This window comes from Crocodylus siamensis, chromosome 3 (assembly GCF_052110815.1).
Source record: "Crocodylus siamensis isolate JL-2025a chromosome 3, ASM5211081v1, whole genome shotgun sequence".
Taxonomy (NCBI): Eukaryota; Metazoa; Chordata; order Crocodylia; family Crocodylidae; genus Crocodylus; species Crocodylus siamensis.
Genome location: NC_143397.1, coordinates 217,976,249 through 218,003,832, shown reverse-complemented (window position 1 = coordinate 218,003,832; position 27,584 = coordinate 217,976,249). Strand labels below are relative to the sequence as shown.

The window sequence follows — 27,584 nt, the reverse complement described above, 5'->3', positions numbered from 1 at the left end:
TGGGGCCGCCGCCTATCCGTGTTCCGCCCTGGACATTCCCGGGCGAAGTGCCCCATCTCTCCACAGTGGAAACACACCCCATCCCTATTTGGGGTTCTGGGGCCTGGTTTACGTCGCTCTGTTTCCCTGCTGGGTACCGGTCCCCGCCTCTCACGCGGGTAGTGCCACTCGGCCGCCATGAAGGACTCGGCCAATCTTACAGCGGCCTCGCAAGACTCTGGAGAGTGTTGGCGGACCCACCTCTGCGTCCGCTCTTCCAGGTCATTGATAAATTGCTCCATCACGATCTTATCCACCAGTGCGGCCAGCGTACACGTGGGCAGGCCGACCCACTTACCAAACAGATCCCTAAGGCGCTGCAACAGTACCCGGGGCCGCCTCTCCTCTGGTCCCTTCCGGGCCCGAAACAGCCGCCGATAATGCTCCGGGTTGATTTCGAGGCGGTATAAAATGGCAGCTTTAACAGCCTCATAGTCCCGGGCCTCTTCTCGCGATAAGGCTCTATAGGCCTCTTGGGCCTTACCCACCACTAGCGCCCCTAGCTGGCTCGCCCAGTAGGCCTTATCCAGCCCGAGCATGATCGCTTGCCGCTCGAACGCCTCCAGGAAGGCCTCCGGATCGTCTTCCGCCGTCATTTTCGGCATCCGGGTGATCGGGGGGCCCTGTTGAGCCATCATCCTTTGCTGTGCCCCCAATAACTGGGTCACAGCCTGGAGCGTCTGGGCCACCAGGTCTGTTGCCGTCATCTCGGCTGTCTGCATCCCACAATTCCCCCTAGATGGGGAATGGCCTTCCCGGCCAATGCACTACTTGTGACCGTCGGGCTAGCGCAGGGGGAGGGAGCACCCCCTTCGGAACAGCGTCCCGGGGGGAAGGGTGGTGCTATCCCCCTGGGTCCGGAGCAGATGTAAGATAATCAGGTCCCCGCCCTGGTTCTCGCCCGCCACGACTTGTTGTAAGGTTCAGTGGGACGGCTCCTGATTCTCCGTAGCCCGGGGTCCCCGACGGTCACGTTGCGGGGCTCCGCCACCCCTTAACACCCCGGCCTTACGCCCCCTGGGATTTCCCGTGGGCAAGTCCCCGGCCCTCGCCTGGGGTGCCCCGGTGATGCTTCTCACCGGGTCCCCTGCCCGGGGTAGAAGCCTAGCCGGCGGACACCCCCGCTTCCGGCCTGGGTCCTTCTGGGGTCCCCCCTTTCGGTTCTGGCCCGCTGGTGTCCGGCGTTGGTCCAGGCGCTCACGGTGCCTCGTCGGGGTCCTCCCAGGTCCCAGCGCCGACTCCCGATCCGCAAACTCCGGGCGCCGTCGGGTCGCAGTCCCAGTACTCCCCGTCGCTGGAACCTTCGTCGTCCGGGCCGGTCCGCCACTCCCCGCTCTGGGTTCGGGGTCCGGCTGCCGCCGCTGCCCTACCCCCCAATGGGGTAAGTAGCCCCTCTCCGTCGGCGTCCGCGCTCCCGCCGGGTGCAGGTCCCCTTGCCGTCTCCTCTTCTGGGCTCCCTGTCTCCGCGGCAGGGAATCCCCCCTCCGGGCTCCTCCTGGGTGCGTCCCGGCCGGCTGATTTTATTGCCGGCTCCCGGCCACCGGCACGGGCGCCGGCTTCCGGCGTAAACAAGCGGCGGATGTCCCGCTCGGGCTCCGCCGCCTCCGCGGGCGAGCCCCGCCCCGTCCCCCTGGGACACTTACCCTATTCCAAAATAGCTTAGGGTTTTTTCCCTTTTTAAAAAAAAACAATTTGTCCATTGTGACTTTGAATGCCAAAATTAACCAGAGAAAATATTTACAGCTGTTTTCTATAAACTAACAAAAACAATTTTTAAAGTGAAAGTGCTGGCACAACTTTTATGTCTAGCAACAGCAGAAATAACAACACTGCCATAAATAGACTGCCTACTACTGGTTTACTATTTAACTGATAACCAACTATTAGGAACTCAAGTTTACCTTTGCAAAGATTTGCAAAGGTAAAGGTCAATAGAGTCAACAGGTCTTTGAGTCATTTACATTAAGCACACCAAAAATTAATGTTTTCAGAATTAGTGGGTAGCTTTGAACATATCTTACAATAGTTAAATAAAGAACAAATACATTCATTAGGGCAGGGTCTATGTTTATTTTTGTGTGCTATGTAGCACAGAGTACATAGGAGGAAAAAACCTGGATTTCTAGTGTAAATAACAGGCAAACTTTTGGGGACAGTTTTTTTGCCTTTGCAGGCTTCCTTTAAAGAAATTCTTTACAGGATTGCAAAAATTGATTTTATCATGTGAAACTGTGATATTCTCATATTCATCTCCTATTATGTGAAAACATATTTATATCACAGACAAAACAATTCTTTTTTTTGTCTATCACTGTCATGTATTAACCAGAGTTGTAATCTAGATAAATCTGCTTTATAATATGCTGAAAATCCTTAGTGGAAGATAATGTTGTATGCTATCTGTTGGGGAGGGGGAGGAGGGAGAGGCCTTAAACCCATTTTCAAAGGAAAACTATAAAAACTGCATTCAAGAGAGTAACACAATCGCACACTGGGATTAGATTACATGACAGCAACAATGTCTGTTCTTGGTCTAACTACAATTTCTACTGTTTCCACTAGTGGAGTTGTACTGATATGATACTACTGATGGGAAAAGTGCTAGTGCTCATAATTGACATGACAAGCTATCCACGTGGTTAGGATTCAGGGAAACTAATCAATTATATGTTAATAATTACAGAAATGTATTAAACATAAACTGCCACAGTGTAATGGACTACCGTAAATTCTGAGAATTTTTTATATGCACTTACGTTTGGTGATTGATAAGAGATGTGGATAATTCTGTTTATGTTTTTTTACAATGATTTCTCTGTCCAACTCTTTCATGAAGTAATTTACACAAGTGGACATACAATCTCTTCAGTTGACTGAGATGAGTGATATTCATTTACTTATGTAAATGAATTTATGTAAGCATAGTTATGTATGTAAACATCGTTCTTGTGGCAATCCCAAACACTTAGCAAACTGGATATGCTACTACAATACCGGGTGTGTACATACATTCAGGGAGGTTAGATGGATTTTAGATCAAGTTAAAAATGGCTGCCTGATCTAAAGTAAGTTGGGATGGGGAGCTTGAGGGGTGGGGGGGGATCAAGGTCAAGTGGATTTCCATGGGGGTGAACAGGGGAAAGCAGAGTCCGTGGGAGGAACTGGGGGGCAAACAGAGTCTGTAGGGGGGATTGAGAGAATATGGGGGGCAGCAGGGTCTGTGGAGGGGGCACTACCTCCAAAGTACAGTTAAGTTGGACTGGGTTAGCCATTTTTAGACAGTTCTAAACTTTCTGAGCTTCTGTACAGTTTGCACCTAGATCCCTATTTAAGTCAATCTAAGTGTAAGGTCTGCACCTGGGTGAACTCAGATTGGGCAGCCTTTTTAAAACATTCTAACCTCTCCAAACATCTATACCTACCCTTAGATTCAGATCTGGAGTTCAAGCACTGAAAAGATGGAATATAGCAGCCTTCAGCAAGCAGTTGTCAAACACATACTGGTCAAAGTGAATATATAATAGAAAGTTGGAACATCAGGTAAATGTTAGACCTATAGGACAAAAGATGACTAGAAGGTCAGTGGAAGTAGGTGCTGAGGCACTTTTGAAAATTCCACTGGGTGACTATGTGCATGCTTAAATGCCTTGAAAAATCTGATCCAAAATCTCTTTGAAAATGGATTTTAAACATCTATGTTGCTTAGGTGGTTTTGGAGGTTTTACTCTAGGTTTTATAGATAACTGTTAACAGGCCCCTGCCTGATTCACCTCGGCTCCGTGGCTCAGATAGCTGCACTGCAAGCAAGCTGGCTGGTGCTGTGTTGACCAGAAGAGCCCTGCTGATTGGCCCAGGGTCCAGGGGCAATGGGGTAAGAGCAGGCCTGGAGATGGAGTGCCAGAGGAGTGCACCAGAACACTGGAAATGAGTCTGGATGCTCTCCCTCCTCCTGGAAGGGATCTGGTGGCTTTCCCCAAGGCCAGCATGCCCAGGGAAATGTTGGATACTCATCCTGCTGCTGAAATGTCCAGGAAAAAATGGATAATCACCTTGCCAATTGAAGGAGTCTGGCTGCTTCCCCAAAGGCCAAAACACCTGGGAAGCACTAGACTAGCTGGAGCACTGAAGACCCAGATGGATGCTTTCGCTACTGAGAGAGCCAATGAGTGCATCAGCCGAGATGCAGCAGGACCCTGACGTGCACAGAAGCCCACTCAGAAGCTCCTAGGTCAAGTGGAGCTGGGAGAGGGCAGCCCAGGGGGGCCTGAAGGGAAAAACGAGTGAAAAAACCCAGCAAGGAGGCTTTCAACACTGCATACCCAGCTGGTACACCTGCGGGCTTGGAGTGCCCCAACAGGAGGCCAGTAAGAAAGCAAGCCTTGCTTAGGCACGGCTGTGGCCATGATGAAATGGTGCCATATCTGGCCTAGTGCCAGGATGGAAAGAAGTTGTCTGAGAATGGCAATCTGCCAGGGGGTATAAGGACCTAACGATGGGTGAGTGAGAGGTACACTGAGCACCAAGATCCCTACATCTTGATCCCAAGATTCCTAGACCAGCCCATGCCCAAGAAAGGGATCACTCAGTGCAGAGGCACTGTTGCCCTGCCTGGCCACCCAATCTGAGCCATTTAAGTTACATTACCTGTCTAGTTGTGCTTTTGAAGATAAAAGGCAGTAGCAGGATCCTCATGGTCTCAATTCTCACTAGACACCTAGCATAGAAGGAAAGGCCATGTTGTCACACCAAGATGTCACCAGGGCTAATTACAACACCTGAGTAGAAAAGGGTGGGGGGTATCTCTACTGCCTTCTCCCTTTCATAGATGGGGTTTGTCTGAATTTAGGAAAGCTTTTCAGGAAAGCTTCACCCATCAGCTTATACTGGCAAAAAAAATTTCAGCTAAGTTGTGGGTCTTGCTGGCAAAACACCTCTGACACTTGTGTAGAGCGAAGGTACAATGCCACACCATCAAAAACCTCCAGTCATTTACCTTGGGAGTAACATTTAACACACACTTTGCACAAGCATAAATGGCTAAACCAGGCACAAGGCAGTGGAAAATAACCCCAAATTATAAGTGTTGATAATTTCCCATCATCCCCCAGGAGGTAATTTGTGCAGCAGTTAAATAAAGCAGACTTAGTCAGAAGTTAACAAATAATTCAAACAAATAACAGAGGGAGCCATTCTCTGTCATCTGGATGAGATATAAATTGTTCCATTGCCATTCCTATAGGAGAGAGTGCTTGAAATAAATAAAATGTTTTTAATTAAAATAAAATGTAAATAAGAAATGAGGAGGGTAATGATCATCTTCTTACTGCCTTCTCCAGAGTGATAAGAAAGCACTGCCTGGAGAGTGATGAGCAGAGCTCATCCTGGGAAAATGAAGGGTAGGCAAGAAGGGGTTATAAACATAATGGGTGTAATCCTTGTTGGTGAGAGCAACATTTTACCCAGAGGTGGGTTTTGTTAATAGGTTTGATTCCAGCTGACCGTTTTGTCAATAACTTGCTGGGCTTTATGATATTAACATGTACATGCGCTTACCTAGTCTTGGCAGTGACTAAGGCATGGAGGTGTTGTTCACAACACTTTTCCTCCTTAACTAGAAAGGGTCAGAAATTTGGGCCCTGTTTTTTCAGAAATGTCATAAAAATGAGAAAGAGGCAGAGGTGAAAGAGAGTCATTGATGCAGTCATTGATGCAGGATGAAGTTCCAGCTGCCTGGACACAACTGCTAGATAAAGACCATGTTCTTCAGCCTAGTAGAGAGCAGTGCAGGAATCAGCTAGACAATATAACAAAATGGTGGGGTAGGGATCTATATGCCCAGGCATAAAACAGCACAATGAAGAGTTATGAGCAACATGTAGCTGTGAGAAAGAGGAGGAACAGGAAAAATTGAGGGGCCCAAAATCAGTTGAGGGGGAATTTTTGAGAATTTGGGCATTAACTTCCTTGGTCCTGATCTGGTTCCCATTCAACTCTATAAAAAATTTTTCCCTGACTCCAATGGGAATATATTTGGATCCTTAGCTGGTAAGCAGATACTATAAAGGGGAGCAAAATAAACACTGCATAAATTAGGTAAATTTATGAAGACTGGGTAGATTTGCAGTTTATAGATTAACTAAATCAGAAATATATCTAGCATAAGTGTTCATGAGCCCAAGCTCATTTCATTAGCAGCTGTGAAAAGACAAGCATAAAGCAGCATATTTCTTGTTCTACAATTTATACACTTTAACTTCCCTGGACATCAGTGACCTCATGGCGACTGTTCTTAGACAGCAAACCTTTAAAAATCTTGAACAGACTGGATTGTATTTAGTACTGTTTAAACAGGGACTATGGAAGTAGAATCCATTTAGACTATCTTATTACCCGGCTCAGATTTTATGACCCCTTTGTTCCTATGAGTTTACTCCTTGTTTGTTTGCCTCTCCCAGCACTGCCCCCATTCCCCTCCCTCTACCTCTCTCCCTGCCCTTTTTATTCAAATACATCTTTCCATTTTATAAACTGCTCTGAGCTTTTCCTTTCAGAGGATCTGATGAAGTGAGCTTGGGCTCACAAAAGCTTGTGCTATATATATATTTCTGACTTAGTCTGTAAACTGCAAATCTACCCTGCTTTCATAAACTAGATTACATTTTTTTACTGTAGAGGGGATCTTCACTGTGTTCCCTTCTTAGGCTAAAAAGCATGACCAGGACATTAGATCACGAAGGGATATGAATCTGAAATTACATTTAAAATAAAAAGTCTATATAAAAGAACTTAAAGTTACCAAGTAAACACTCAAGCTAGGAAGTGCCAGAATTCAGGCATTCTGCCTCTTGGTAATGATTAACATCCTCTTGGTAGAGGCATAAATAACTGTATGATATACAAGACAACAGAAAACTAAATTCAGGGTATTGGACTTTCAGTGAAATCTTTAAAATCCACCTTTTCTACATCCAAAACTTGTGTGCATTTTCAAAGGAAACATTAGTACTTTACATCAAGTAATCGGCCCCTCAATTGCTGAGGAAACGATTTCTAAAAGAACAAAGTTCTCAGAAAATAAAGTCATCAATGCTAGTCATTAGCAATCAGAAAATGGATTCTGAAGAAACTACTGACGAATAGAAAAAAAAAAACTTGAGGAGGATTGTTAGCTAGAAATCATAATATGATCCACCAAAGCTTGGATCACCTTACAAAGAGCAGTGAGTTGAGAGAGGAATGGTAAGGGCAGATGGCAGTGCCTCTCCCAGTGATATAACCATAAATGAATGCAAACCATCTCTGAATACTGTATATGTCCCTGCCACTCTCAACAACAGATATAACTGGAAAGAACATTAATACATTTCTTGGGAAAGACTATTAATCGCTTTGCTGTTTGGAATCAGTGTTTGAATCTGAGTTTGTTTTATGTGACTAGACTCAAGTATTCTATATTATGGCAAATATGAAGTTGTACTAGTCCAGTGCATTACATTAGAGAATGGAAATGCTTTTACTTGCTAAGATCTGAGTTTCATGTTTATGTTTACCCTGCAACAGCTGATGACACAGTTACAGTGAATGCAGAGCTGCAGGAAGCCACATACTTTACATACTTCTACTTGCCTATTACCTCTGAACTGTGGTTGGGGACACAGACTTCTGAAGCAAGGATAGAACAAAATAAACACTATGTTAATACTAACAGCAGCAACATCATTGTCTCAAAGGATCTCAAAATGCTCTGTGACATTTAACAAATTAGCCAAAGTATTGTCATGCTATCTTTTCATATTACACTAACCATATATATGTCACTTTATTTGTGCATTCTGTTACTGATTTGAGATCTTAAACATCTATTATTTTGTTTTATAAATTATTTTTCAGTTCAATCTTAAATTAAAACTTTCGCATCTCAAGATGTTAAAAGAAACAGTCAGTTGAAAAACTAGTCAAATGGCAGAGGAAAAAAACCTAGTTTTGAAATGAAGCTTCATCAGTGTATGAGGGATTATATAACATGGTTATCTGTGAGATCAAGAGTCTGGACTCATTGACCCAGGAAGGCTCTTCCAGTCTTTTGTTTTTATCTTTCTAAAAGCATAGGGTTCACTGGTTCCACTGTTGCTTCTAGTGTTCCCTTCCTTTCTTGTGTTTTTTATGGGAATATTTCCATATGTTGTTCAAACATTTTTCTCTTCTGTTGCTGTGTATACAATCTGTACACAAAGGGAAACTGATTCACAGTTAATTCCACTGGAATAAGTGTAAATCTGATTATACAGAATATACTGTTAAATGCACAAAGTAAACTGGAAATGAAAGAAAATGCATTATTCTTATCCACCTCAATCACAGTAATTTTTTGATTTACTTATAACAAATCCTGGACTATTTTCAGACCGTAATGCAGTTTTTAATTTCACAGGGTCCCGCTGAATTTGATCTGCTCTGTTCAAAAAATAAATAGTGTATCCATACATGTAAATGCAGCCAACATTACATATCCCTATACTATTAACTCCCCTATTTCCTTACAATTCTTTTTAAAAAATCTTTTAATCTTTTTATATTTAATTTTCACTTTCTCATAATTCTAGTGTAGAACAAAGCTAATATCTCCAGATGGCAAATATAAACATCAAAATATGGACTGTCATTTAAAGAGATGGGAGACATTTTTCAAAAATGAACTGTCAATTGCAGAAGAAAAATTCTTTTGAATATGCTATTAATATGGAAAGAGCAGATCTGACTGATGTACTATAAGTGGTACATCTATAGTGCTAGATTATTCACCTACACACAAAATGTTACTTATTTCTCGACTGTTATATTCCAGGAAATTATTCAGTACGTCAACATGATACATTTCTACAATCCATGCTATGAAATGCAACAGGTCTTCAATGGCATATATGGAACCCATATGTGTATACACAATTATGAGAGTGTGCATGAGACTTAACTGTTTTGCTAAATGCATATGAGGTAGCTGCATTTTTTCACATTTTTGTTGGTCCAAGGAGCAGCATATATAAAAATCAGTGCAAAAAGCAAACAGCTTGCACCATATCTGTTTTGTATTATATTATCGGAACTCAAAAATACATATAGATGGAAAACCTCTTCCTCACTCTAGGCCAGTTATTCTCCACCCCAGGCACCCTGGGTTGTTGCAAGGTCCTTCCAAGACCGTGGTGCCTGGCCACTATGCCAGGAAGTAAGCAATTGCTTACCTCTTGCCAGAAGTTCCAGAATCTCACAGACAAGCAGCATCCATGACTGCTTCTCACCTCCCTCTCCCGCACCCCCATCCCACGTAGCACCAGCGCTCCCGGAAGCATGCTTTACCATGTATACAGGCAGGTGGGCAGCTGTGGGGCCCCTTTCAGTCCAACTTGTTTCCTCTCATTCTACGCCTCCCATGCTCCCAGGGCTAACAAGAGGGGCCATAGGTACATGTGGCTCCAGCAGCTGGTACGTGAGTTGCTGGAGGAGTAGCTGTAGCAGCAGACCTGCATTTGCCCCCTCAGGTACAGATTGGGGGCCAGGAGGGGACAGATGGTAGAGAAAGCAGGGCACGGTGGGGGTAAGGTCCCATCCCTGCCTCCCTCACCCGGACCCAGCTAGATTCTAGCTCAGTAATTCTCGACCAGTGTGTTTCTAAATTCCAGAAAGTGTTGGGAGGACGCCTTGAAGCTAAAATGGTTGAGAATACTGCTTTAGGCTTTTACATACCTTTTGGAGGTCTTGGTACTTGTAGTTTATCATGTACCCTGATAGTAAATGTTCTCTAAAGGTATTAAGTATGACCCATGCAATTCCAAACTGCTGCAGATGTAATACCTGATTTATTCATAAAATGAATTAAACTGATCTTTCCCATGTCCCTCAAACCAAACTTTGTTTACAAATAAAAATATCTGGTCACAGCCCAAGGGTCCAACATAACCTTTATTTCCTGAGCAGCAGAAATCCATCTATCAGCCAGGATATGCCTATGCCTAACAGCACCAACTCCTCAAGTTGTCTGACTACATCAAAACCCTTGCCTTTTTTTAAACAATGGACTTGTCTGTATACAAATAGGTAACAAAATAGTGAAACAAGTTGCAATTCACACCTGTAGCTATTTGGGTGTAAGACTGCATGTGGGCACTCTTATTTTGGTTTAAATCAAGTTTGCTTTGTTTAAGCCTCATCTACACTACAGCTAAGTGTATTGTACCATTAAAATTTGAAAGGGCCCTAATGGTGTCTCCATAATAAGGGGAAAGATTTGGACTCCACTTCCATGTTTTCTGCCAAAATTATATGCATTTCTGTCAGTTCTATAAAGGAGTATCTCTGTTTTCTACCTCTTTTGCAATACTTTATAAGCACGATGCTATAATTTAAAAATTAAGTTTATTAAGTGATACTGTGGGTCATTCTATACATGGGCTTTGATCCAGTAGCAGGATTTATGGCTATATTGATGTACCATTTTGGAAAACCTAGCTACAACATGGTTTTTCTCCAACAGGGTTATTCCATGAATTTGTCTATAGTCTCCAAACTAAACCATGATTAAAGAACTAAATTTGTTCCCTGATCTCAGGTAATCAGAACTCAGCAAGGGCAGGAAAGGATCCTTGGAGTCCATCTAGTCTAACTGCCTGATCAAGGCAGATCAACCCTGCCTGCACTTGATAAATATTTGTCTAACCTGCATGTACAGGCTTTCAGTGACACAGATTCCACAGCCTCTCTCGGTATTCTGGTCCAGTGCTTAACCACCCTCTCACAAACCAGGATCTTGAAGAGGAATCCTATAATCCATAAATCTTAAGTAATGATAACAACAAAGGTATTTTACCCTTGTGGGAGATCTGCAGTTCCTATCAACATTGCAAGACAGAAACACGCACAGCTATGGTGTCATACACAAACATGAAATAAATAAAATCATTATAATGTTTAGCCATGCTAGAGTGAGCTGTGTGTTAATTGGGGCTCCTATCAAAATGTTTTCTACAGTGAAAACAGGCCCTACTATTTTAGCTATCATTGTCATGGCTTTGATGAAATGAATAGCCTCAGAGGAATTTGAGTATTAATTTATTAATTGGTCTCTGGATGCCTTCAGGAGTGTGACCCTCTCAGATCCTCAGTGATATGTTGATGGCACATTCTTCTAGTGTGAATTGATCTTTTCCATTAAGAATTAATTACTTCTGAGTCACACAAACTACCACACAACTCCTTAAAAGCTGAGGTACCTTGAAATATAAAATATTTATGTGGTCACCCACTTCAGTTTGCTATTGTTAAAGGCATTGCTATTAAAAGAGATTAAATTAACAGTCATCTTTTGATTTCTCAGACAAGTTCTTCCTCAGGGCTTTTGGGATCATACGGTTTCTTTCTACTTAGATGATTTTATGTAGGAAGAGCAATCTGCACTCATTTCAAGAAAAGCAGTCTTCAATTTAATATTCCACCTACTTCAGTTGCAACAGCATCAATGCACACAGAATGGAGACTGCTGCAGTTGAATGATGGCAGCAGTGATAATAAGAGTGCATATGGGAATCCCAGGAAAAACCTTAATCATCATCATTAACATTTTATTTTTTGTAATGTAATTCCTGTACCACAATTTGCCATACCAGACTAAACAGTGCCCAAGGAAGACAGAAATCTGCATAAATATGAATAGGGAATGGGTGGGAGGAGGAGAAGAATCACAAATCTGGAACTGCAGGAGAGACTTTCCCTGTCTTATTTTAATTTTGTTTTGCCTGCATTTCCATTTTAATGGCAGGTATGATTCTAAGACACAAGAAGTGCAGCAAGGTTGTGTCTGGCCCTCTCTGCTCCCACAGGTCATGTTCTTATTTACAGGAAGTTTACTTTTCAACAACCCCTTGGTGAGACCTGCTTATTATAGCATTAAACTAAATAGTAAATGGAAGGTAGAAACATCACCAGAGTGGGTGATTTTAAAACTAGATAAGTCGGTGGAGCCGTTTTTCTCCCGAAGTACAAAGATATGTTAGCTTTAATGTGCTTTTCTGCATTGCAGATATAACAGTATCAGCAAATCCATTCCAATGAACTGTAAATCCATTTGTTAACAGTCTTAGACTGCAAGCTCTTTAGGCTTGTTTTCACTACAAAGTTAACATGATTTATAACTCGACTGAAGCCCCAGCCTGAATTCCCTCTACATACAAAAACAGCCCTTAACTCAAATGCTCTAGTACTCCTGACTTGAGTTGGCTAGCCTAAGAGGAGGGAATAGGCTAGATAGTGCCACTTGAGTGTCATTAGTTTCCAGTGTTTTTCCCATACTTTCCCTTCCCATGCATCTAGAAACAACAGACAAGTTTTCAAAACAATTTAAAGAGTAGTTCAACATGTTATAGGGCTAAAAACCATGGGACTGACTCATGGAAATCTTAGTCCCACACATGAGACTGCTTTGGTAGCATAGATACAGAATATCAATATATTTTGAACGGAGGTGGCTCTCACTTGAGTTAAGCCTCACTTGAGTTATGTCTGTATGGTTGTGACAACAGTTAGTTCAGACTGATGGAGCTACTATGAAATCAATTAGCAAATGGATAACTTGTAAAATCTCAGATACAGTTAGTCCAATAAAAGAAACCTTTGCTTCTTGTTTATTTCAATATTACTAACAGGAAGGAACAAAAAGGAAAAGGGAGGAGGGAGGACCTAGGCAACTATAGGCCGGTCAGTCTTACCTCAATCCTAGGGAAACTCTCTGAGATCATCAAGGAGCCCATCTGCGATGGGCCGGCTTCAGGGATGATGCTCAAGGGCAACCAGCACGGTTTCATTAGGGGCAGGTCATGTCAGACCAGCCTGATTGCCTTTTATAAGGTCACAAAAGCCTTGGATGCAGGTGTTGCCGTGGATGTAGTCTTTCTGGACTTCAGCAAGGCCTTTGACACCATCTCCCAGCCCATCCTCATTAAAAAAATTGGGTGAATAGATGGATTGCAGGTTGGATGAAGGGCCGCACTCAGAGGGTGGTGGTGGATAGGTCATATTCGACCTTGGGGGAAGTGGGCAGCAGAGTCCCCCAGGGCTCAGTTCTTGGGGTCCGCGCTGTTCAATTCCTTTATCAGCGATTTGGACGACGGGGTGAAATGCAACCTGTTTAAATTCGCTGATGATACCAAAAATTTGTGGTGAGGTGAGCACGCTACTAGGGAGGGGAAGATTGCAGCAAGATCTGGATAGGTTACAGGGGTGGGCTAACATAAACAGGATGCGTTTCAATACTGACAAGTATGGGCAGTAGTAACCAGCCCATACAACCATACAACCAGCCCATACAACCATACAACCAGCCCATAGCAATGCCTTTAACAATAGCAAACTGAAGTGGGTGACCACATAAATATTTTATATTTCAAGGTACCTCAGCTTTTAAGGAGTTGTGTGGTAGTGTGCCATCATTTATGGCAATAAATGTTAGATATTTATTAAGGAATTTTGATAACACCCACATGGAATGTTTTCTCTAAACTGTGGGATTCTACTAGTGATTGCTGCAAAAGCCTATTTCCAGGGGAATTAGTGACTGATGTAATGTTAACTTTTAATTTTATTTAGTCACATTCCTGTATTGTAACATAAAACATGTTAAGACACAGAGAGAATAATTCACAACAGTATAAAGTTAGTAAGCCAAAAAAGCAGAAGATTTTTTTCCCAGCCCTGGTCTCTCATTCCTAGACTAGTAAGAACTAGTGATGTTGCACAAGGCAACCTGACAAACCTTGTGAAACAGGTACCGTCACGTGTCATCTGAAATGATCTCTATAGCTCAGCCAGACCAAGGCAATAGGCTGGTCATGGAATATTATCCTTTTACTATTAAAGGCTGGTGGAGAATTTTGGAAACTCAGTACATGGGTTAGACACATGGAAGGGTTTCAGCATCTAGTGGATCAGGTTGGGGGAGGGGTTTCTTTGCAGGTGAGGGAAGATTCCTGGACCTGAATCCCCAGAGGGTAGAGAAAGTTTTATTCTAAGAGTATGAAAGACCTTGGATGTGGGAGTGCTGACCTCGGAGACCCTAGAAGAAGACTGGACGAGCCAGAGGGCATAGGTAATGGAACTACCATACACCGTAGGTCTTGATGTAGTCAGACAACTTGAGGAGTTGGTGCTGTTAGGCATAGGCATATCCTGGCTGATAGATGGACTTCTGCTGCTCAGGAAATAAAAGTTATGTTGGACCCTTGGGCTGTGACCAGATATTTTTATTTGTAAACAAAGTTTGGTTTGAGGGACATGGGAAAGATCAGTTTAATTCATTTTATGAATAAATCAGGTATTACATCTGCAGCAGTTTGGAATTGCATGGGTCATACTTAATACCTTTAGAGAACATTTACTATCAGGGTACATGATAAACTACAAGTACCAAGACCTCCAAAAGGTATGTAAAAGCCTAAAGCAGTATTCTTAACCATTTTAGCTTCAAGGCGTCCTCCCAACACTTTCTGGAATTTAGAAACACACTGGTCGAGAATTACTGAGCTAGAATCTAGCTGGGTCCGGGGTGAGGGAGGCAGGGATGGGACCTTACCCCCACCGTACCCTGCTTTCTCTACCATCTGTCCCCGCCTGGCCCCCAATCTGTACCTGAGGGGGCAAATGCAGGTCTGCTGCTACAGCTACTCCTCCAGCAACTCTATTGCTATTAAAAGAGATTAAACTTTCAAGATGAAAACCAGCCAGAACTTTAAAAGGTCTTGCTGCAGTCTTTCTCTCCCTACTAGCATGCTCACCTCACCCCAAATTTTGCAAATGTATTAGATTTGCAAATGTATTAGATTTGTCTCAAATTAAAGTAGCACTTGTGTATAGACAGTTGGATGCAACTTTATTGAATCAACAAACTTGGATATCACTTTATTTTAATCATATCTCAAAATGCATTCCCAACATATAACATTAAATTAACACACAGCTCCTATACAAAATAGGAACTGCAGATCTCCCACAAGGGTAAAATACCTTTGTTGTTATCATTACAAATAAATGCACTGGTCTGCTGGTCACAGACTCCCAACAGAAGAATGAGCAAACCCAGTTGCACCTGCTAAACAAGAACAGTTTATAGGGTACAGTCCAGGCTTGGTCTAAGACTGGAAAAATTGTGGAATTCATGCTGGAGTAGCTAAAAACACGAAGCCAGACATTTAAAGAAGTTAACTTAGAAAGACCAGGAAAGAGGTAAGGGATGTTGCTAATTGTGATATGGTAGAATTTTATAATCTAAGGGTTTGATCATGCTTCCCTTAGCGTGAATAGGAGCTGACACATGCCCTACATTAAACAAACAACATAGTTCAGACGCAAAATGCACCATGTGGTAATCAGATTTGAAATGGTGTAAGGCTCCCCCCATGGTCCCCTCCTCCACCCCCCATCCCCTGCCACTAGTACTTACCATAGGGGTGGGCAATTATTTCCAGCAAAGGGCCTCTTACCCAGTTTTTGCAAGCTGTCGAGGGCCGCACGGGTAGCCCTGCTCCTTGATCGTTGCCCCACCCCCTGGTCACCATCTTGGGAGCAATGTTGCATTGTCTTGGGAACAATGTCCCAGGGCCAGCAGCAGTGGGACCCAGAGCAGGGCGCAGGCTGGCAGGAGTCTGTGGAGCTGGGCTGGGCTGCACCAGCAGGGAGAGGGGGGAGATGGCCTGGCTCCATACCGCCCCTGCTGGCTGGGACCCTATACTTCTGCCACCCTGCTCTGGGCCCTGCTGGCGCTGGCCCTGGGACACTGGTGTAGGCCCCATGCACCCGCTCACTCTCAGTGCCCTCCAGCCCCACGGTACAGGCTGGGGGCAGCGTGCAGCTCCAAACCCCTGCTTGCCAGCAGGGAATGAGCTGGTGCTGAGTGTGAGGAAAAGCAGCCCCTTCCCCACCCTGTGGCCAGTGCTCCTTGCTGCAGCCACTTGCAGCCTGTGTGGGGCTGTCCTGAGCAGGCACAGGCAGCCCAGAGGCGGTGGCGGCAAACATGGCCCAGCTCCAGGCTCGCTCATTGAAGCTGTGCTGTGGCGGCAGCAGCTGTGCCCTGCCCCCTCCCAGCTTCCCGTGCCAGGCAGTGTTTGCCACCACTGCCTCTGGGCTGCTCAGTGCATGAGCTCCAGGCAGGCAGCAGCAACAAATACTACCTGGCTTGGCAATCGGGGGAGGGCGGGGCCACAGCTGCTGCCGCTGTGGCACAGCCCTAATGGGTGAGCCCAGAGCCTGTGCAGGGCCGAGGCTGGCAGCGGGCACGGGTTACAAGATGGTGTTGAGTGCGGGGGGGGAGGGGAAGCAGCCGCTCCTCTGCCCCATGGCCAGCACCCTGCACTGCAGCCACTCACTGCCTGCATGGGGCTGCCTGTGCCTGCTCAGGACAGCCCTGGACAAGCTGCGAGTGGCTATAGCAGGGAAAGCTGGCCATGGGGCAGGGGAGGGGCTGCTTTTCCCTGGGCTCAGCTTTTCCCCGGGCTCCTTCCCTGCCTGAGGTCCCCCCTACCCTTACGAGTTTCCAGTGTGGTGCACTCACATGGTCCCAGGCTAGAAGCCCCACTTGGGGCTTCCAGCTGTGGGGTGAGGCCAGGTGGGTCCTGCTGTTGCGGGAGTCCTCTGGGCCTCCCCTGGGTCCTACTACCCCTGGTTCCTGTCATTTTTGACAGGAACCAAGGACAGATCAATATTAATTTTCTAAATTTTTTAGGGGCCCCATAGGCCGGATAGAATGGCCTTGCAGGCCGTATTTTGCCCACCCCTGACTTACCAGTGTGGAGTCAGCTGCAGCTCCCTGCTGCAGCCACCAGGGACTGTCTGAATCATCAAAGCTCTCCAAATCTTTTCTGAAGATTCGGAGAGCTTTGAATTGATTCGGACTTTTAAATTGGTCCCCTGATTCAATTCTGATTTGTAGATTCAGCCACCAAATCAGCCTGAGTCTCCTCCTAATCGAATCACCACCCAAAGCTTCGCAAAGCCCTAATAAATATATAAAAGGAGTTCTTTCCAAAGAATATATTTGGTTGCCAAAAAACAATACATTTGAAAAAAAATCAATTCATTTTCAAGGTTCATATGTTGTGAAGAAATAGACATTTCTTTGTATTTGTATGAAATAAGATTTAATTTTTCTAGAGTAACTAAGGTCTTTAGGGGCACATCTACACATGCATATTAATGTGATACAATAAACGCCGACACATATTGGGCCAAAGTTTATTGTGCCTGGGCACCGTGTTTATATGCATGCCCAGGACTGCAGCACATTGAGTTGGGTTGGAGCAGCCCTGGCTGGCACAGGACTCAGGGAGCCAGGCTGCCAGCCTGGGGCTGCTCCAACTCAGCTAACTGTGCTGCGGAAGGGCTGGCTGGGACATGAGGGTGCTCCAGTGTGGGGCTAGCCAGCAGGCAGCCTCCACACTGAAGCACTCTCATGCCCCAGCCACATCAGCATCTACACGTATGATGCTGTGGAGTAAAACATTCTGCATTTACAAGTACTACCCTGCTGTGGAGTTTATTAGTTTACTCCAGTCTAATAGCCCTACATGTGTAGAGTTCAAGATGTTTACTGTGGAGCTAATTAGTCTATTCCTCAGGAAATGTCTCATGGAGATGCACCCGAGATTGCTCATTTAGGTCCCTTTACTGCGTCTCAATTGGACATCCAAAACCATTAATTATAGTTAAAGTTTTGGCCCAATTTTTATAGAGAGTTTTGGGGTACTGTCACAGATAAATACATTATTGCCCCTTAGCAAACTTATCTGTTTTTTTAAAAGGAATATCTTCTGTTTTTGGAATTCAACTGCAGATGTTGGATTAGTAAAGCAATTGTTAGAAAAATCTTAGCTCATCTTATTCTTTTGTAAGGATATCCTGATCTCTCTTTATTCTAAATGCAAAATGTAAGTAAGTGTGGGCAGGAGATTAATTTAACTTATATAAGCAACATTACACAACATCATCTATTGTTAAGGGGAGAATCATTGTATATAGCATCTTGGTGAAAAAAAGTATGACAGAAGTTTCTGAAACGTGAACAAAATGGATATGAAACAATTAATTTAGAGAGGTAGAAAGAAAGGACTGGGAAGGGACTTCCTGGCTTAGTAAGCATAGTCCTCTGCTATCACAGAGACCATGTCATGTAATCCTGTTCATAACCTATCAATCTGATTATTTAATAATAGTAATAATAATAATAGAAAGAAAAAGTAGAAACAGATTCCAAGGCTTTAGATCATCTAGTTCCAGGAATTGTACAGGGTTTAGGAAATGTTAAGTCCCTTTCAGTTTCTAAGTATTATTACTCAGTTTCCTCTGGAGCAGTTCTTGTTTCCACGCACAGGTTTAGAAAGCTACCTTACACTTACGACAGGCTAAGTGTTCACACATGGAGCTCTGCCAGCCTGCAAGGGAAAAGCCAGTTTCCCACTTGTTTCTCCTTTAAAGGAGAATCCATTTTTAAAGCTTGTTGATCCATTTTTTAAATTTAAAGTTTTCAACCCTTTCATATATTCTTGAGACCCACGGGTTGAGAAATGCTGCCTTAGACTAACTTGTTCAGAGAGGCATGAGCTTTCATAGGCTACAGCAGATTTTTTTAGAGGTTATGAATGGACTTGCAGAGTGCAGTGGTACTAAATAGAAGAGAATAAAGTCCCTCCCCACCCCTATCCTTTTTAATTTCTTTATTCTTTTCTATGTTGTACCCCTGTTCTCTTCAACTCTACTTACAGCATCCAGCATAATGGCCTAAAGAATCTCATGTCTCTCAGGAGTTAGTCTAAGGTGTCACCCCTCCCCTACCTTCTGCTGAACATCAGATTAATATGGTTTACAAGTAGTACCTTGTCAGTTGTACAAGTGGCTCTGTTTGTTCTGATGGGATTTTATCATACAGTTTCTTATATAAACACTTGTATGCAGAATCAAGCTCTTATATGCAGTTTTTAAAGACCAGAAAGTACCTTTTTAAAATGTATATCCCAAGAACCTCAGTAGGGTGAAAACTGCCGCCTAAAAAACGGGGTTTGAATATAAAAGAATTGAGAATATAAATATAAATTAATACAAAAGAACGGAGAGTGATGCTGGGCTATTATCACCGGTAGAAAACCAGAGGAAGTAAGAGCATACACATGCTTCACTTCGGTTAATTCCAACAATGGGAATTAAGATTGCAAAGGTATGTGCCTGCCATGCAAGAAAATGTTAAAAAAATCAATACAATACTGGATACAAGGACACTGTGTGCATACAAAACAGGAGAATTATGATCATTGAATGTGAAAGGCCCAAACAGTCTGCAGGACTAATGAGAACTCAAAATTAAATCTTGAGGTATGCTGCCAGACAGGGAATCACCATGCAATCCTGCACCCTTGAAAGTACAGCTACATAAATGTGAGTCCCCACCTAGAACTGTGTAAACAAATCTAAATGTGGATATTAAGCACATTGTTAAAACGTTTATAATGGATGTTTCAGTGGATTGTGAATTCAATAAGACAGCAGCTGTAGGGGTCATTATTTGGCTATTCACATATAGCAGCATTAATACTATTATGAAATACTAGCGAGTTGCCCATCAAGAATGACAGGAGGTGGGCAGGAAGAAGCCGCCTCCCAGGAGCCGGGTGGGGAGCTTGCCTCGCCAGCACCCCCCTGCCCGTTTCTCCAGGGATGTACCTGTGATCTACGGGCGTGACTGTCTCCACACGCGTTTCTTGTGCAAATGATCTATGTGCGAGTCCCCACATGTCTGCCCACGGGAGCCCTAGGCGTGGCTGCACTGACTCTGCTGCCAAAACGGACGGGCCGACAGCCCAGGGAGACCGCCCGATGGATTATCCCCATTTCACAGCTCGGCAAAGCAGCCCTGGCACCCGCCGGGCGCGAGGCTGGGCTGCGGACCGCCCCCTGCAGCCCCGCCCCCCGCGGGCCCGCCCCCTGTCCTCAGTGCGGGGTTTGAAAGAGGGCGAGCCCATGTGAAGAGCAGACGGGGGGGATGGCAGCACTTGGGCTATTCCTGTCACCGCAAAGGAGGGTTCATCTGGGGATCCCGGCGGCCCGGGCGCTACCATTCGCCGCGCTCTCCCGCTCGCGCTCCCCCGCCTCCGCGGACACGGTGGTGGCGGCCGGAGCGCCGCGTCACCCATTGTTTACAAACCGAGCGCAGCGGGCTGCGCTCCAGCTTCGCCCGCAGCCGCGTGTGTGTGTGCGCGAGCGGGGCCGGCCATGCCGTGCCGGCCGGGCGAGCGCTTCCTGCTGCTGGAGCGCGCCGTGGGCGTGGGGCCGGCGGGCTCCAAGGAGGTGGACGCGCTGGTGGCCAAGCTGGGCGAAGTGCTACAGCTGAGCGCGCAGCGGGCACCGGCCCCCCGCGGCCCCGCCAGCGCCCGCGACCGCGCCGCGCCCTACTCCCCCGCCGGCCGGCCGCCCGGCGCCGCCGAGCCCCAGCGCCCGGACCCGAGCAGCCAGCGCGGGGCCAAGCAGCTGTGCGGCCGGGGCTGGCTGCGCAGCGCCGCGCGCCGGAGGAAGCAGCCGCCGCCGGGGCGCGGGGGGGACGACGAGGACCCACACCGGCTCCTGCAGCAGCTCATCCTCTCCGGGAACCTCATCAAGGAGGCCGTGCGGCGCCTGCAGCTGGCGGCGGCCACGGCGAGCGGCGGCGGCGAGGCGGCGGCGGGCGCCCTGCAGCCCCTGCAGTAGCCGCGCGGCGGGCGGCGGGCGCGGGGCGGCGTCGGGCGTGGCTGCGGACCAGGACTGCGCGCCCGCCCGCCCGCCGCGGACTGTCAGCCCCGGGCTCTGCCCGCCCCCCGGCCGGGGCAGCTCAGCGGGGCCGGGAGCGCGGAGGAGGCGCTGGCTTGTTGTTGTGCTTTTTTTTTCCCCCCTGCCTTTCCACGAGCTCCGCCCCGCGCCGCGGGGGCTCCTTCCCCGCCCGGCTAGCCCGAGCCGTTGGCAGCAATCTTCAGTTCCCCTCGGGGAGGAGGCGCGGGGTGTCGCTTGGAGAGGGCTTGTTTTCCATTGTGACTGAGGAGCGGGGTGACCTGGGAATCTCCCCGCCGGGAAGCGGCTGGACTGAACCTGGGCAAGAGCCGCCGGCGAACCACGTCTGATGCGCGCTGGTCACCGGAGGTAGCGCCCGAGACACCTGCCCGCAGGCAGACACATGCTCACGCACCCACAGACTCGCACACAGCGTGCCGGAGAGACACAGTTTTTCGTTGGGGTTTTTTTTAAATAATTAAAAAAAAAAAAAAAAGAAATAAAAATAGACCTTCCCAATGGCTGGCTGACAAGCAGCTGTTGATTAAAAATCTCTACGCTTCGTACCGGAGTGTCTGAATTGTGTTCCTGGGTCACAGGACTCCTTTGTCTAAATGAACGTGTCTGTATTGAATAAATGTGGTCTTGTTTTTATGCGGGAGTCTCATGTCTTCTTGGCATCCAAAGGGAAGGCAGCCCTCATCCCTATGAGGCGAGCTCCAGGGATGACCCTCTTGGAGAAACAATACCGAAACCTGAGTCTTCCCTTTCTGGTGAGAGCTCCATTTTGCAGACAAAGCCCCCCCATCCGCATAGTCTGAGGCAGTGGGACACCAGTTATTAATGCAGGGAGATGCAATTGAGCCCTTTTGTTTGCCAAGCAGCCTTCTTTCCTAAGCCCACAGACACCCCTTTGTGTCGTCTGCAATGTTGCCATAGGAATTTTTAAGTCAAATTGCACTTGACACCACCGTTACCAATGTACGATGGCATTAGTGGGAGGAATGCAGCTGAAGTTGGCTATTTATTCATGCTTCCTGTTTCTGCAGAAAACCCTACAAATATTTTGGAGATCCAGAGTGGTATGGGTTTCCACTGGGCCATGGGAAACGAATAAAAATATATTTAGTATTCAATAGGATCTGATACTGATCAAAGATCTTTGTGTGTATACACATTGTATGCCGGTTACCAGGTATGCTTCTGTTTGATTCTAAGAGCCAGGGAGCATTTTAAGATCAGGGTCTGAACACATGACAGGCTGGAACACCACAGTTTCCCCTCCCCTATTCAATTTAAGGTAAAAGCTGCTCCTTTGAGGAAGGTAGTGATCCTCCTACATAAAAGAAAATGGAAGATGTTTGCTTTTGCCTGAAAAGGCAGTTTGAGCATTTGGATGTACATGAACAATTAGTTCTTTTGAAGGTCAAATCTGATCCAGAAATAAGCATATTTTATGATTTTTATTCTGCATCTAATTCTGGGACTATTTAATGGCTTACATAATATATAGCACATACATAAATATGTTTTTAATGTGCTGCTGAAGTAGTAAATTTTACAAGCAGAATATATTTTCAGCTAGCTGTATCTTGTTCTAACGATTTGTGTGTCCATATTTGTTTTTTGAGAAACCTGTAACTCAAAGAAACAGGTGAAATGGAATTTTAGAAACACTAATGTCTTCAATTTTACTTCTTGAAAAATATAACAATGTTTCCTGGTTACCTCTCTGCATTTTGCACAGTCTAGAAATGACTTGGGTTTGCTGTCTCGTTCTCTTAATAAGAACCAATGCTGCATGTGTGGGTTGGGAATAGTACGGAGGATTCTCTTTAAGTTCCCCCTTTTTTTAAATGTTGAAAGAAGTTGGTAACACACAAAACTATCTGAATTTCAATCATAATGACCAGCCAGTGTCTTTCAAAAGCTAATTAGTTTTCATGTTTGACTTGTAGAGCCAGACTTGCACCTGCTATGCCTGTGTGGTGAATTTGAACCCTTGGCTGAACCGTTTAATTTAGTGTATGCTCAGTTAGTTCATACTAAGCCTGCCCATTTAGTATAATACTACTTCTAAGTTACCTATTAGCTAATGCACAGTCAATAGTTACACAAGTTTGGCTAATTCTGTAACTAAAATAAAAGCCATCTAGAATGTTCCCATATGTATGTGAAAGCTTATGTGGATAATTTAACCTGAATTTTCTACCAGTGCTCTTGATGTACAAGTCTGTGTCCCTCTCCTCTCCCCTCCCCTGCCCTCCCCCAATAAAGATCAGGTATGTATATTCTAAGGACAACTAACTATTTAATGTGCCCTTTGTAGTCCTTGAAAGACATGTGGCATTCCTTCCATGAACTTAGCTAGATTTTTCACTTTTCTTAGAAAAGGTATTGACCACCTGTTTTTTTAAGCATCCTAAATTACTTCTGAGCGCCCTTTCTTTCCTTTGTGAAAGGCTGGCATAACTATATATGAAAAGACTATCTTGAGTGTAGAAGGTTTTGGCACTTGTTTTGGATAACTTGAATAACTCACTGATATGCCTTCAACACTTGTAACGTGAATATCCTAAACTCATGCCAATAACCTTTAGCACACCACCATATCTTCCTTATATGTCTTAAGAAAATTTACCTTATTCAAAATAGAGCTTGCCTCACTTTTTCATAAAGAAACAGATCGAATTTTGCCTATCATCCTGGCTTTAGAAAACATGTTTTTACAAAACTGGACCATTTTGAAATGTACATAAGCTTTCTTTTTATTATATTGATTTTGAAAATTAAAACATTAAATCAATTTTATCTTGCAAACATTGCTGCATATCTTTGTACTACTAGAAAGTGAAAGTATAAAGTTACTATTCTAATTCAGAAGGGTATGTGTATAGTTTTTTCAGCACAGAATATAGATAGTGAAGTAAAATATAAACTTCATACTTTGCTAAAGGAAGGCAGGATTTGTTTAATCCGTTTAACCTGAACTAGTCCTTAGCTGTCAATTTGTTGATTTTTGTCTATCTAGAAATTAGCTACAGGTATGTTTAAACTTGCTTGGCAGGCATTTGTCCTTCAGTGTATGCTTGGACTGACTTCAGTTTGGAAAGATAAGATCATTTGTGTTTCAACTGTTTTTAATTTAGCTGTTATGAAGCTAAAATAAGTTAAATGAGGGCGCCTACAACTTTCCTAGTTGCTGTTTGATTATTGTTAAGGCTTCATCTCTTTTTTTCTTGTCAACTCAGCCAGCAAACTGTGTCAAAGCAGGATCCTTGAGCAAATACACTGATTTCCATGCTTGAAATAAAATAAAATATCTGCATAGATGTTAGCTAAAGGGTGTTACAGTAATGTGTTTGAGGCTGCTTGCTTTTTTTCATTGTACTTAAAATCAAGGCTAAAAACTAGGACCTTTAAGTATTTTGTGAAAAAAAGAGTTAACTTTTTGCCACCCTGTGATGTTACATGAGTATGAAGCAAAGTTACCCCTGTTTCATTTAAGTCTATATTCTGGCTTTATACTCCTTGAATTTTCTTTGTATGACTAGACAACCATATTACTGAATATTTGCTCCAAACCCTTCTTTACATCATGAGTTCATCTAATTTGTTCTGCTGTAGTCTCCTTTTAGATCTTGAGGAATATATCAATGTAGCATATATTGAGCAGCTATAAAAACCTGCAGAGTCTCACCTTGTAATTTCCCACTCTCAACTGTATACGTCCCCTCATGCCACTCCCTATGGCATTCTTCTTCCTGTGTTTCAAATATCTTTATTATCAAAGTCTGTTGTAAAATCCACTTATTTTACCTCATTTCCTCCTTTGGCTTCTAGTTTTACTTTAGCTCAATCTCTACAAGTATCAGATCAGCCATTACATTACATTACATAACATTACATTACATAGTTTTTCTATTGTCTTTTTGTACTTGTCTATTTTAAAAGATTAATTCAAACTGGGGCAAGAACCATGTTTGAAACCCTAGCCCAGGGGTGTCCAACTTTTTTGAATGTGGGACCAGATCATGAACTTTTTATCACCCAGTGGGCCAGTGAGCCATATTCAAAGACCTCACAGGAAGCGGTATCACATCACACCCCCGAAACAAAAGTACAGTGTTTACTTCCGTTTCCCGTCGCAGCACCTTGGGGCTCAGAAAACAGCTTGGAGGGCTGCATGGTGGCCTGTGGGCCATATGTTGGACAAGCCTGCCCTAACCCTGCTGAAGTCAATAGTTAAAGTCTCTGTGAGATTTTCACCCTGTCTTCAAAACCAAAAAAATCACTTTAACTGGTAACAAATACATATGCAGGTACAAGACAGTGACATTTCTCATGATGAAATAGCCTGTATACATAACTTGATAGGAAGTTTTAGGGTTGTGTAGTACATTTCAAGTGGAAAGCAAGTATAATTGAACTGAGAAATTAGTGATCAAAAACAACTAGAACAAAACAGACAAACCATCCCTCTACACATGCAAGGGAACTGAAGTGATAAATCTTTTTAATTAAAGAGCTGTTAAGGCAAGGGTGTTGCTTCTAAGTGATACAAAAAGGGTTAGCAATATGTTAGTTTCCAACCTCAGCAGTTTTACTGTAGAAAGTCTTAAAGGTAAGAAAATAGTATTTTCTTTTTTGTATGAAGTGAAACTAGAAAACTATACTGCAAACAGCCTTGTTTATTTTCCTCACAGGTGGGTAGCCTCAGTCCTCAAATATCTTAAAAGAAATTCCAATTTCTCTCTGAGTATACTCAGCCTTATTTAATCAATTAATAGTTAAGAGGATGGCTTCTGATAAAATGATTTAGAGAGGCTGCTGTTTCACAGCTCTATGTGATAATTTTTATAGCAGTATTACAACAAAAATCAAAACTATTACTTTATTTCATGTTCTTTGTTTTGTGGCAAGGCAGCTTTGAGAGGTAGTACAGCAGGCAAATGTTTTAATTGTTAGAAATTTATTCGAATGACCTGATATTAAATATTTTGCTGCTTTCAGCAGTTTACCACTATAGGTATATTTTTGTTCTACCTATATCGTTGTGATTGCCCTAATGTAAATATTTAACTCTAAAGACAAAGATTCAGAGTTAAAACTACTAATCAATACTTTTGCCTTCTTTAATGCACATTGTCATGCCTTTTCATCTCTTTTTTCCCCACTATCAATCAAATGAATCTTGAGAAAGGTGTGTGAAACTGTATTCATATATAAATAATATTCTAAAAAAAAGACTATGGAAGGTTTTAATTCCTCGGTTCTTGGAGCTAGGTATCATTAATTACAGGCAAAGTGGAAATAGCTTGGCTAATTTGATTGTGTAAATAATACCAAATAGTATGCGGTTTTTCCCCCCTAAAATCCTTGTTAGGCAACTACAAGTATAATCTTTATCTGTTTATCTCCCTACAAGAGTCTTTTCTCGCTAATATTTTTGTATTCCTCAGTCAGCTTCTCTCATCTAAAGGCCTGTTCCTCTTCATGGTCCCTTTATTTGTGCTCTTATTGAAGGGGCTTACATGCAATTTCTACAGCTCTTCTGCTGGGTCACAGTACAAGAAAAGTTTGATCCATGTATCAAGAAATATTCCATAACATGAACTGTTACAGCTTGGGACTGAAAGAAAAGACTAGTTCCGCCTTCCATCTTCTTTCATAATTTACTTTGTCCGAAATGAGGGAATCTTGGCATATTTATTAAGTGGTTTGAGGCTTTTGGAAGAAATATTCCACAGATGCACAAAATATTTTCATGGATTTCAATTTTTGATTTTATGGTGTTACCTTGGACCTTTATTTTTGTTGCATCTTTCATGAAAGCTGTAAATTATTGATGTGCCAACTATTTACCTTGTACTGCATACGTTATAGTAAAAATATGAACCTGGATGTCTAAATTCAGGATACCTAGCTAATTTAAGGATCATAGGTACCTTTACAGTTGTCTTATATACATATATGCAGTTTTAGCTAAAGCCCATATCTTTGTGGGAGCTGTAGCTGTCAAGCCTGTCAAAAAGGTCAAACCACTTCAACTGGTTTTGGAAGAGGTCTGAATTCCCATCTTTTTGTTTTTGCTGCTGTTTAGTACAGAACTTGTTTTCCAAAGCAAGGTTAAAAGGATAGTCCATTATAAATAAATAGTAAATTGTTATCTTTTTACTGATAGGCAGGATGTTTCTAAAAAGAAGCAATGCTATTGTTTCAGTGCAACACTAGTTATGCTCTACATGCAAATTATCCCAACCGTCATTCCTGGACAGGCCTACCAAGAAGCAATGTGTTGTTATGGAGTTTAACAGATGTTACTGAATAAGCTAGGAAGTGAGATTTCAGTCATATACTGCAAGTATATACTGGGAGTTTGACTTAAGTAGGGAGAGCCTGACAATTTGGAGGTTACTCGCAGAAGAGGACAGATAAGTTACTACTATGGGCACCAAGAAGTATGGCACACTGAGAACTGTCTGCTTGCCGCAGTTTGCCAGGAATAAGTTTTGTGATGGGAAAATTGTGTCACCAAGAGCTACGTGTATATATAGGGGAACTGAAGTCTGGGGTCAGAGTGTCTGAGAAACCTTTGAGAGGAACAGCTTTCCAAGGAACTGCCCAGGTGTTGGAGGACAAAGTGAAAGAGAAAGAATGCTCTTAGGAAGAGGTGAAGTAGCAAACAGCAGAGCAGGAATGAGGGTGTCTCTATGCTA

General features: G+C 43.9%; 2 protein-coding genes across 2 annotated transcripts in view; one reads left to right on the top strand and one right to left on the bottom strand.

Moving 5' to 3' along the window:
• The window catches only part of DPY19L4 (dpy-19 like 4), a 151,932-nt gene extending 131,946 nt beyond the window's left edge, over positions 1-19,986 (bottom strand). The window contains exon 1 of the mRNA XM_090040358.1: positions 19,789-19,986. The gene's annotated coding sequence lies outside the window, so the exon portion shown is untranslated. The remainder of the gene's footprint in view (positions 1-19,788) is intronic.
• A 175-nt stretch (positions 19,987-20,161) lies between these two features.
• On the top strand, positions 20,162-21,519 carry FRAT2 (FRAT regulator of Wnt signaling pathway 2). The gene has a single exon (XM_090037358.1). It carries the CDS (start codon positions 20,338-20,340, stop codon positions 20,806-20,808), a length of 471 nt encoding a protein of 156 aa, XP_089893484.1. The 5' UTR covers positions 20,162-20,337; the 3' UTR covers positions 20,809-21,519.
• The last annotated feature ends 6,065 nt before the right edge of the window (positions 21,520-27,584 follow it).